General features: G+C 37.9%; 1 protein-coding gene across 1 annotated transcript in view; it reads left to right on the top strand.

Moving 5' to 3' along the window:
• The window catches only part of NBEAL1 (neurobeachin like 1), a 205206-nt gene that overhangs the window by 153809 nt on the left and 38288 nt on the right, over nucleotides 1-13109 (top strand). Inside the window, exons 38-41 of the mRNA XM_025405096.1 lie at nucleotides 2200-2304; nucleotides 4410-4505; nucleotides 5229-5353; nucleotides 7996-8136. Of these exons, the coding sequence (XP_025260881.1) occupies nucleotides 2200-2304; nucleotides 4410-4505; nucleotides 5229-5353; nucleotides 7996-8136 (467 nt within the window). The remainder of the gene's footprint in view (nucleotides 1-2199; nucleotides 2305-4409; nucleotides 4506-5228; nucleotides 5354-7995; nucleotides 8137-13109) is intronic.

A 13109-nucleotide genomic window follows, 5' to 3' on the forward strand; every position in this document is an offset into this window, starting at 1 on the left:
TAATAAGGAATCTGTTTCTTCTAGGAATATAGTAAATTCTTAAGTAATGTAGGTTGTTAAGTGCATATGCTCTAAAGCCAGATTACCAGGGTCCAAGTACTGTCTCCACCACTAGCTGTGTAAGCTTGGGCTCGTTACTGAGAATGCTTGGGCCTGGCCTTCCTTCCCTCTCTCATTCACTTGAGGTCAGACATGTATTACAGTTTGACAGCTCTCCCCACCTTGCATAGCTCTGCCATTTTCTCTCGCAGGCATCTCCTCTAGTAAAATACTTGCATTTTAATTCTGTCTTGGCATCTGCTTTTCAGAAGACTCACATTAGCACACACAATAACTAATTTTCCATTCTTCTGTGGAACCCAGGTTTACTTATTGATGATTTGATTAAGATGTTTAAAGACCATTCTTCTAGTTTTACAAAAGGAAGTCTTTTTACTGTTACAAGAAAGTTTTCCTTCATAGGAAAATACAAAGCATGTGTTTTATGGAAAGCTGTGTCATGTAATTAAACTAAGTCTGCCCCTGCTAAGTACTAGGTGTTTGTATAACTTTATTGTCTTTAAAGCATATTTGTGTAAAGTATCTAATCTTTATAACAACCATGACATTAAATGTGGCAAATTTGGCCAGACACAGTGGCTCACGTCTGTAATCCCAGCACTTTGGGAGGCCAAGGTGGGTGGATCACCTGAAGTCAGGAGTTCAAGACCACCCTGGCCAACATGGTGAAACCCTGTCTCTACTAATAATACAAAAATTAGCCAGTCGTGGTGGCACATAACCTGTAATCCCAGCTACCTGGGATGCTGAGGCAGGAGAATCACTTGAACCTGGGAGGCAGAGATTGCAGTGAGCCAAGATCACGCTATTGCACTCCAGCCTCAGCAACAAGAGTGAAACTCCATCTGCAAAATAAATAAATAAATAAATAAATAATAAGGCAGATTCTGGCTGGGTACGATAGCTCACACCTATAGTCCTAGCACTTTGGGAGGCCGAGGCGGCTGGATCACTTGAGGTCAAGAGTTTGAGACCAGCCTGCCCAACATGGTGAAACCCATCTCTACTAAAAATACAAAAATTAGCTGGGCACAGCGATGCACACCTATAATCCCAACTACTCGAGAGGCTGAGGTAGGAGAATTGCTTGAACTCTGGAGGCAGAGGTTACAGTGAACCGAGGTCATGCCCGTGCACTCTAGCCTGGGTGACAGAGCGAGACTCCATCTCAAAAAAAAAAAAAAAAAAAAGGCAAATTCCATTATTCCTTTTTTAATAGTTGAAGAAACTATAAGTGAATTTTATAACTTTGCATGTGTATAGCCCTGAATAATTCACAGTACTATAAGGATAGATATTATGTTTAATTTACAAATGAGACTCAGTAAATTAATTTATTTGTCAAGATGATTAGTAAATTGCAGAACTAAATTTGAAGTATACTTGAGCAAGTTTTCTAATTCAAAGTCTAATAATCCTTCCGTGATACACAATAACTTTTGTAAAACATACATGGCTTGATTTCAGCAAGTACAATAGAGAAATTAAAACCATAATCTACTGTTTATATGAAATGTCCAGAACAGGCAAACCCATAGAGACAGAAATTAGATTAGTAGTTGTCAGGGAATGGGAAGGAGGCAGAATTGAGAAGTAGCTGTTTGTGACGATGGAATTTCTATTTGAGGTGATAAAAAATTTCTAAAGTTAGATAATGGTGATAGTCACACAACTGTTTGAATATAGTAAAAAAAAAAAAAAAAAAAAAAAAAACACTGGGGCCAGATGTGGTGGCTCACACATGTAATCCCAGCACTGTGGGAGCTTGACATGGGAGGATCGCTTGTTGCCCAGGAGTTTCAGATCAGCCTGGGCAACGTGGTGAAACTCCGTCTCTACAAAAAATACAAAAATAATTATCTGGGCACTGGGGGCACGCACCTATAGTCTCAGCTACTCAGGACGCTGAGATGGAGGTTCAACCTGAGCCGGGAGGTCCAGGCTGCAGCGAGCCAAGATCACACCACTGCACCCAGGCTGGGCGACAGCAACTGTCTCAACAAAACAAAACAAAACACACAACATTAAGTTGTATGCTTTAAAAGGGTGAATTGTCTCTCCGTACAGCTATTGTAACTACCATAATCTTCCAAGTTTGTCTTGATTCATTTTTAAAGTATAAAATGCTGTTTTTTATAGGTTAGAAACAAAATATATAGTAGACTGTTGTCACTTCATTCTCCAAATAGTTATTATGGAAGCAGATCACCACAGGAGTTATTCAAAGCATCAGGATTGACACAGGTAGGAAATTGTAATAGTCTGTAATGAACTGTTCTGCTCTTCCTTTTAGTAAGACTTGACTTCTTCTGATTATTTTCCTTTGATTTTTACAACTACTGTTCTTCCATTCAGACTGATCTTTTGAATTATCTTTGAATCTTCCTTTGTTTCCCTCACATAGACAGTGCCCCCCTGCCATCTCCTGTATCATTCAGTTCATGGGTGTATCTGTCAATAATTTTCTTTTTAAAAAATAGGGCTGGGTGCAGTGGCTCACGCCTGTAGTCCCAGCACTTTGGGAGGCTGAGGCGGGCGGATCACCTGAGGTCAGGAGTTCAAGACCAGCCTGGCCAACATGGTGAAACCCTATCTCTACTGAAAAATACAAAAAGTAGCCAGGCGTGTTGGCAGGCGCCTGTAATCCCAGCTACTCAGGAGGCTGAGGCGGGAGAATCGCTTGAACCAGGGAGGACGAGGTTGTGGTGAGCTAAGATTCGAGCCACTGTACTATAGCCTGGGTGACAGAGCGAGACTCTGTCTCAAAAAATAATAGTAATAATAATAACATGGGTTTTAAAATCTTAATAATAAAAATAATCAATACATGAGGTTTAAACAAAAAAAAAGGAAAAAAGGGCCTGGAAAGGGCCAAAAAATGCCAATTCTCCTACCAGCCAAAGTGAATTAATGCTCTCATGAATTATATCCTTATTTATATCCCCGTATCACTTGGATTTGTGCTGCCAGCATGCAAAGGAAAGCCATTGTTTTGGCTTTCCAGGACTGTTCATAGTCTCTTAATCAGGGTCGTTGCCTCCTGGCTCTCTCCTTCCTCCCACATACACATTAATCTTTCTTAAGTGTTGCCCTTATTCAAGACCCATCAGCAATTCTTTACTATTGCCAGTGAAAAAAGTTTTATTTAATAAAGTATATTTCCTGTTGCCTCTGCAGTAAACTTTATTCTTTAAGTGCTGATCCCTCCACTTGGCACTCAAGAACAATTGGGCTACACCTAAGTATCCTCTGAGGATAATTAATGTAATGTTTCACTAAAATAGTTGGGTAGTTTTAATATATCAAGATAGTATTTTTTTAATATGCATACTTATGAAAATTTCAATTTGTAACAAAAATTTCAAAGTGGAACAGTCCTTCTAAAATTCAAAATTTTAGGCCAGTTGCAGTGGCTCACGCCTGTAATCCCAGCACTGAGGCAGGTGGATCACCTGAGGTCAAGAGTTCGAGACCAGCCTGACCAACATGGTGAAACCCCGTCTCTACTAAAAATACAAAAAATTAGCTGGGCGTGGTGGCAGGCACCTGTAATCCCAGCGACTTAGGAGGCTGAGGCAGGAGAATCACTTGAACCTTGGAGGCAGAGGTCGCAGTGAGCCAAGATCACGCCATTGCACTCCAGCCTGGGCAACAAGAGTGAAACTCTGCCTCCAAAATTAAAAAAATCATTAAAAAATGAAATAATAAAATAAAATTTGAAATTTTAATCCACTTATTCTGGGCATGGTGGCTCATGCCTATAAACCCAATGCTTTGGGAGGTCAAGCCAGGAACATCACTTGAGGCCCAGAGTTTAAGACCAGCCTGGGCAACAAAGCAAGACCTCATCTCTACAAATAGTTTAGAAAATTAGCCAGTGTAATAGGGCATACCTTTAGTCCTAGCTACTTGGGAGGCTAAGCCAGGTAGATTGCATGAGCCCAGGAGCTTGAGGCTGTAATGAGCTATGATTGCTTCACTTCTCTCCAACCTGGGTGACAAGAGTGAGACTATTTCTCTGAAAGAAATAAATAAAATAAAAATGTTAACGTATTCAAGTAAAATATTTAATTGAAGAAAAGACAAGTCTTTTTTGTTGTTGTTGTTAGGAAAGAATTTTTATCAAGACCTTCTAGACTGTGGTATAAGATTTATGTTGAATTTTCTGTTCCTTTTTTAGAGACGAATATTTTAAAAGAAGTAAATTTAGGAAACATATATTGATGTATCTCCCTGGTGTACTTTTTTTTTTTTTTTTAGCCCATTCTTGCTATTGTCAGTAATACCTACCAATGTCTAAGAGATGTAGATTTTTAAATTTTGATATTGCTCTTTTTTGTGCTGTCTAGAAATGGGTAAACAGAGAGATATCAAATTTTGACTACCTCATTCAAATAAATACAATGGCAGGACGAACCTATAATGACCTTGCACAGTATCCTGTGGTAAGTTTTGTATAAACCTTATAAATGTGGAATTGCCCTACATTTTTATAAATCACAGAAGTATATATGAGATACTTATTTTTTATTTAAAAAGTATAAAAACCCTTTGGCCTTTCTGTATGTTTTCTACCCAGTTATTTTCAACAAGTATATAAGCATGAAAAGTAATTTAAGTAAAATCTTTTTTTCTTTCACTTCATGGAAAATATCCAATGGGGCCGGGTGCAGTGGCTCATGCTTGTAGTCCCAGCACTTTGGGAGGCCAAGGTGGGTGGATCACCTGAGGTCAGAAGTTTGAGACGAGCCTAGCCAACATGGTGAAACCCCGTCTCTACTAAAAATACAAAAATTAGCTGGGCATGGTGGTGCACACCTGTAATCCCAGCAACTTAGGAGGCTGAGGCAGGAGAATTGCTTGAACTCAGGAGGCAGAGGTTGCAGTGAGCTGAGATCATGACACTGCACTCCAGCCTGGGCGACAGAGCAGGACTTTGTCTCAAAAAAAAAAAAAAAAAAGAAAGAAAGAAAGTAAAATATCCCAGTGGAATTATAGGAAGTAATGCTTCTGGTTATTGAATTAAAGATGAGTGGATATTTACAACAGGGAAAAAATATTTTTAGAGATTATCCCTTTTTGTCTTTAGATAACCATTTGATATTAGATATGAGGATATTAGCTTCTCTAGGAAGGAATGTGTAAATTGTAAATTATGGCTCTTTTAGTTTCCCTGGATTTTACAAGATTATACTTCAGAAGAGTTGGACCTTAATAACCCTGCAGTATTTCGAGATCTTTCCAAACCAATTGGGGTAGTTAATGAAAAAAATGCCAAAGCTATGCGAGAAAAGTAAGTACTTCTTATTCCTTTTGAAAAATACACATTGCTTCTTTGAATTTGTATTGATTTTTTGCTATGGCCAACCAAAAAATTTTTTTTTACCGTACTACTACTTTTGATAATCAGAGTCTGATAATTACTTCACTAAGTTTTCTTGAAAGTATCTTGGTTGCCCTTCAGAAGTCTTGATTATATTTGTGTTGATTTCCCTTCATCACCAAATTTAAACTGATATTGCTCAGAATTTCTTTTAACCATGTAATAAGTATGTGCTAAAGAGTAATACATTCTTGAAATTTTTCTTCCCAGATGTTTCAAACTTTATAACTTAATAATCAAACATATTAAAGTATCTGTCTAATATAATATTTGGGTAGATATACAACTTATACTGATGTGTTTTCAGTAATAATGTGAATAAAGAAGAGTAGAGAACATGTCATTTTGACAAGAAGAAGAAAATTTTATAGTTCTGTTTATGATCTACCCTGTCAACTTCTCACAGTTAATTTTTTCGAAGCAAGCTGCCCACAGGCAAAAGAGTAACCTGATTTTAATGTCCCTTTTTCTCCCTGTGAACTTAGGGATGACTTTTGAGTTTTGAATTCTAATAATAAGGACAAAACTATTTTACAAATTAACTTAGTTATAGATTGATATGAAAGTAGATGGTACTTTTTTTTCCTACTTTTTCTTTGCAACCTTCCCTAGGATTTTTACGATGTTTAATATTTGATTTGATTTGATTTACCAGTGGAACTTTGCTGGGTATATATGTATACCATCACTGCCATTAGTCAAACATTTTTTTCTGATAATAACCTAAAGAAGATTTTGTAATTTTTTTAAAACAGTGTTCTACAGGAAATACTCATATAAATAACTTATTTTATTGGTAATTAAAGATACAAGTTGTTTTACATTTTAGTGGTACATTTTTGCATAGATACAAATGGCTTTGAACTGAAAACTTTTTTATTCCCCTGAATATTAATGATTAGTATATAAAAGGAAATTGGCCCCAGCTTAATGAACCCATTACTATTTTGGTTTTTGAAATTCAGTGTTTATGGCCTACAAAAATCTTTTATTCTTATTTGGATTTTATACACACTAATTCAGATGTCACCATTCAGACTAATTACACATGTATCAGTGATAGATCTTGAAGAATCACTATATATCTTTTGGTAATAATCTGGTTTAGGCCTTTTTCCTATCCACCATCCCTTTTTTATTTTACCTTTAGGTTTCTAGGTATTAATTTTCACAATTCTTGACTGGTTCTTCCTTTTTTTTTTTTTTTAATTTTTCCTGTTACCTTGGCCACAAACGGATGTCTAATTATCACAGTGCTTTATACTGGCAAAAAACAAACAAACAAAAAAATACAAGGAAACAATCTTAAGTGTCTAAAAAGTAAAAAAATAGTTAAATCGTGGTACATCTATACAGTATTATGTACCTGTTAAAAATAGACTACTCAGTCATTTGGAAAGATGTCCGTAGAAAATTGTTAAATAGGCCGGGCGCGGTGGCTCAAGCCTGTAATCCCAGCACTTTGGGAGGCCGAGGCGGGTGGATCACGAGGTCAGGAGATCGAGACCATCCTGGCTAACATGGTGAAACCCCGTCTCTACTAAAAATACAAAAAACTAGCCGGGCATGGTGGCGGGCGCCTGTAGTCCCAGCTAGTCGGAGGCTGAGGCGGGAGAATGGCGTGAACCCGGGAGGCGGAGCTTGCAGTGAGCCGAGATCGCGCCACTGCACTCCAGCCTGGGTGACACAGCGAGACTCCGTCTCAAAAAAAAAAAAAAAGAAAAGAAAATTGTTAAATAAAAAATATAAGTTATGAACAATATATATAGCACTTTTATGTAAAATAAAAATTTGTATATTTATACATTAGGATAGATAGATATTCCCCAAAAAATTAGTGTTAGTTATCTCTGGGACATAGAATCATAGTTGATTTTAAGTTTCTTCTGTTTTAATTCTGTTTTCTAATTTTTCCTACAATGAACATGTATTATTATTGCATAATAAAAACTATTCCAGGCTGGGTACAGTGGCACACACCTGTAATCCCAGCACTTTGGGAGGCTGAGGCAGGCGGGTCACGAGGTCAGGAGATCGAGACCATCCTGGCTAACATGGTGAAACGCCGTCTCTACTAAAAATACAAAAACTTAGCTGGGTGTGGTGATGGGCACCTGTAGTCCCAGCTACTCGGGAGGCTGAGGCAGGAGAATGGTGTGAACCTAGGAGGCGGAGCTTTCAGTGAACCAAGATCATGCCATTGCACTCCAGCCTGGGCAACAGAGCGAGTCTCTGTCTCAAAAAAACAAATAAATAAAATAAAATAAATAAATAAAATAAAAACAAATAAAAACTATTCCAGAATTAGGTATTTATGATATTTTGTTGTTCAGAAAAAAGTATTAAGGAATAAAACTTTTTTCATTTGCTAGTATAGTATAATGATGATATGAATACAGAGTTTGATAATGAGGCATATGAATAAGGATGGACTTTTTAAAAACTCCATCAGAAATTTTGTGTTTGTGTTTTCAGAAATAAAATACAAACTTATGCCCCCTTATGTATTTTATTATTGTGGTTATAAAACTTTAGGATTTTTTTCCCCACAGATATGAAAATTTTGAGGATCCTATGGGAACTATTGATAAGTTTCACTATGGTACTCACTATTCAAATTCTGCAGGGGTCATGCACTATCTCATTCGTGTAGAACCATTCACCACCCTCCACATCCAACTTCAGAGTGGAAGGTATGTTTTCAGTAAAAAAGCTTTTTTTTTATGACTATATGTTAGTGTTGAAAACCGTTTGCCTTCATGTCATGTGCTGTGTAACATGTCTTTTTTTATTCTCCTGTATTAAATTTTGATTCAGCTAAAAATAGATAGTTCGAGAATGAGTCACTCAAACTGACTCACACAGTGACTTAAGGAGAATTCCTTTTTCAGTGTTATTCCAGTGTACCTTTGTGATTCTTACTGTTTTGAGGAATCTACCAGAGATTTATAATTAGATCTGATTTAGAGCTAAATCTAAGGCGTCACCGGAGAGTCAAACCAAGCCAATGCCTATGCCTGTGTAGTCCTAAAAATATGTATCATGAGGAATGGAAGGAGGAACAATAAGAGACTCTTATATTATTGCAGCAGCTCAAACAAGTCTTTGTACCACTGTATTTACACTGTGGGTATTATAACTTACCTATGTTGTACATTTTCCTAATCCTAAGGAAACCAGCTTTTCCATGAATCTTCTGTTCCTCAATAAATCCTCCATATAGCTCCCTATTTATACATGTTTTGTCTCCATGTTGCCTTATTCTTTAACAACCATTTTGCCGTCCATACCCAATCCAGAGCTATGTAAATATTGCCTATTCTGTTCTCTTTCCATGTAGCTTTTATCTCTCACAGTTAGCCTGGGTTCCTTATTTCTGTCTATGTACAATGAGCCTTGGCTTTCAAGAAGAGACTCTGGCCCTAAGATCACTAAACATCCCCAGATTTTACATGTACCATGTAACCTTTGATGGTGACCTTTGAAGTATTATACAGTCTATTTTTGAAGCTTTGTAAAAATTCATTTTGTCATAAAATTACTAAAAGCTGAAAAGACCCAGTTATACTTTATTGCATCTTTTTTTTTTTTTGAGACAGAGTCTCACTCCTTTACCCAAGCTGGAGTGCAGTGGTGCAGTCTCAGCTCACTGAGATGTGTGTGGTGTGGTGCGCCACCACACCCGGGTAATTTTTTTGTATATTTGGTAGAGATGGGATTTTGCCACATCGCATAGGCTGGTCTTGAACTCCTGATCTCAAGTGATCCACCCACCTTGGCTTCCCAAAGTTCTGGGAGTACAGGCGTGAAGCACTGTGCCCTGCCATACCAGATTAATTTACAACCAAAAAGTGGAAACAAACCAGTGTCCATCTGCTGATAAATGAATAAATAAATGTGATATATCCATACAATGGAATATTATTGTTAAAGTATCGGATAGAAGATACTTTTCTCTTCATAAGATGCAATAAAGTAGGCCAGGTGTGGCAGCTCACACCTCTAATCCCAGGCCAAGGTGGGTGGATAACCTGAGGTCAGAATTTCGAGACCAGTCTGGCCTGGCCTGTTCAACATGGTGGAACCCCATCTCTACTAAAAATACAAAAAAATTAGCCAGGCATGGTGGTGCACGCCTGTAGTCCTAGCTACTCAGGAGACTGAGGCATGAGAATTGCTTGAACATGGGATGCAGAGGTTGCAGTGAGCTGAGATTGTGCCACTGCACTCCAGCCTGGGTGAAGGAGTGAAACTGTCTCAAAAAAAAAAAAAAAAAGATGCAATAAGGTATCACTGGGTCTTTTCAGCTTTTAATAATTTTATGACTAAATGATTTTTTACAAAGCTTCAAAAATAGATTGTGTAATACTTCAAAGGTCACCCTCAAGAAAGTAAAAACTGGCCAGACATGGTGGCTTATGCCTTTAATTCCCAACACTTGGGGAGGCCAGGTCAGGTGGATCACTTGAGCCCATCAGTTTGAGATCAACTTGGGCAAGAAGGCAAAACCCCATCTCTACAAAAAATAGAAAATTAGTCAGGTGTAGTGGTGTGCACCTGTAGTCCCAGCTACTTAGGAGGCTGAAGTGGGAGGATAGATTGAGCTCAGGAGGTCAAGGCTATAGTGAGCCATGATTGCACCACTGTACTCCAGCCTGGGTGACACAGCAAAGCTCTGTCTCAAAAAAAAAAAAGAAATGAAAACTATATCTGATAAAGGACTTGTATATTTGTACCTAGAATATATAAAAAACCCTTACACTCAAAGTGAGGTGACACACACCTATAACTTCAGCTACTCAGGAGGCTGAGGCACAAGGATTGCTTGAGCCCAGGACTTCAAGTTCAGCCTGGGCAACATAGAGAGACACCCATCTCTATTACAAAAAAAAAAAAGAGGGAGGGGGAAGAGCTCTTATATCTTAATAATAAAAGGACAACCCAATGAAAAAATAGACAAAGGATCTGAATAAACATTTCTTAAAAGGAGATATGCAAATGTTCAATAAACACATGAAAAGATGCTCAACAGCATGAGTCATCAGGGAAATTCAAATCAAAACCACAGCGAGATGCCACTTCATACCCATTATGATAGTTATAATAAAAAAGACAAATAATAACTAGTGCTGAAGAGCATGTGGAGAAATTGGAACCCTTATAAATTCTGCCAGTGGGAATGTAAAATGGTGCAACTTTTGTGGAAAATACTCTGGCAGTTCCTCAAAAGGTTAAATATAGAGGGCTGGGTGTGGTGGCTCACACCTGTAATCCCAGCACATTGGGAGACCGAGGTGGGCAAATCACGTGAGGTCTGGCATTCAAGACCAGGCTGGCAAACATGGTAAAACCCTGTCTCTACTAAAAATACAAAAATTATCTGGGCATGGTGGCGGGTGCCTGTAATCCTAGCTACTCTGGAGGCTGAGGCAGGAGAATTGCCTGAACCCGGGAGGCAGACGTTGCAATGAGCCGAGATCATGTCACTGCACTCCAGCCTGGGAGACAGAGCAAGACGCCATCTCAAAAAAAAAAAAAAAAAAGAAAGAAAGAAAAATTAAATATAGAATTGCTGTATAACCTAAAAATTCCACTTCTATATACATACCTAAGATAATTGAAGACATGTATTCACATAAAAATTTGTACATAAATGTTCATACCAGCCTTTTTTTTTTTTTTTTTTTTTGATACAGAGTCTTGCTCTGTCACCCAGGCTGGAGTGCAGTGGCTCAATTTCAGCTAACTGCAACCTTCATCTTCCAGGCTCAAGCGATTCTCCTGCCTCAGCCTCCAAAGTAGCTGGGACTATAGGTGTGCGCCACCACACTCAAGTAATTTTTTTGTATTTTTGGTAGAGACGGGGTTTTGCCATATTGCCCAGTCTGGTCGTGAACTCCTGATATCAAGTGATCTGCCCACCTCGGCCTCCCAAAGTGCTGGAATTACAGGCATGAGCCACCTAGCCGGGCCATACCAGTATAATTTATAACCAAAAAGTAGAAACAAACCAGTGTTCATCTACTGATAAATGAATCATGTGATATATCCATACAGTGTGGAATATTATTTGGCCATGAATGAATTCAAGGAATGAAGTATTGATACATGCTGTAATATGGATGAACCTTGAAAACACTATGCCAAGTGAAATAAGCCAGAGACAAAAGGGCACATATTACATGACTTACATGAAACGTCCAAAATAGACAGATCGTCAGACTAGGCAAAATGAAATAAAAATAGGCATAGAGATATAAGGTACGTTAGCAGTCTCCAAGGGTGGGAGTAGGGTGAATGGACAGTGACTGCTAATAGGTACATTTCTTCTTGGAGTGATGAGAATGTTGTAAAATTCATTGTGATGATAGTTGCACAACTATGAATATACTGAATTAAACCCTTGAATTATCCACTTAAAACAAGCAATTTATGTGATATGTTAATTTTATCTCAAAACTATACCTCTTCTTGAATATACTACATACTATAATGTTTTAGATGGTTTGATATCTATAATTAAATTATAATTAAATTCGAAATTCTGCTAAGATCAACTCTGCCTCAAACCAAGATTAAATAGGTGTAAAAAACAACAGACAAATTGGTCATTAATGTCACTTTTTTTCCTTGTGCATAGCCTTACCTTAGACTCAAGGTATACTTAATAAATCCAGGAAAACAATATCAAATGAAATAAAACAGAAGGGATTTATACTGTTATTTTATTAGGGAAAGCATAATACAATTGCAGCATATCCACTTGAGCTTCATTCACCTACTGTAGACGCAGTGCCCATATTAAATTTAAATAAATAAAATTAAGCCAGAAGCAGGCCTGGGCTTCTTAGTCCCAGCTACTTGGGAGGCTGAGGTGGGAGAATCTCTTGAGGCCAGGAGTTTTAACACTGCAGCACATTATGATGGTGCCTGTGAATAGCCACTGCACTCCAGCCTGGGCAACATAGTGAGACCCTCATCTCTAAAATAAGTAAATACATAAAATTAATTAATTTAAAAATAATATTAAAATAAGACAATAGATTATGCAAGTAAAACATAAAAGCTTTAGCCACAGAGCTATTTCCCTAACTCACTCTCTGGTTTTAAGCAGAAGAGTTTGTAAAAATATTTACATATCAGTGATTAAATCAGCATCATTCCTATAGATCTATTAACCAAGTATATTGATACTATAATGTTTATAATCATATTTATACTCTGTGATTTTCAAATATTGAAATAACATTCACTTTCTATAATAAATTTTATTCAGCAAAATGCCTTTTTTTTTTTTTTTTGAGAAAGAGTCTTGCTCTGTCGGCCAGGCTGGAGTGCAGTGGCACGATCTCGGCTCACTGCAACCTCCACCTCCCAGGCTCAAGCAATTCTCTTGGCTCAGCCTCCCGAGTGGCTGGGATTACAGGTGTGTGCTACCACCCCCGGCTAATTTTTGTATTTTTAATAGAGACAGGATTTCACCATGTTGGCCAGGCTGGTCTTGAACTCCTGACCTGAGGTAATCTGCCCACCTCGGCCTCCCAAAGTGCTGGGATTATAGGTGTGAGCCACCGCGCCCGGCCCTAAAAAGACTCTTAAGATTATATTTAATTTATGTGAAATTTTTCTCCAGTGTGATTTGGTTTTCGACTAGTTCAACTAAGGT

This window comes from Theropithecus gelada, chromosome 12 (assembly GCF_003255815.1).
Source record: "Theropithecus gelada isolate Dixy chromosome 12, Tgel_1.0, whole genome shotgun sequence".
Lineage (NCBI taxonomy): Eukaryota > Metazoa > Chordata > Mammalia > Primates > Cercopithecidae > Theropithecus > Theropithecus gelada.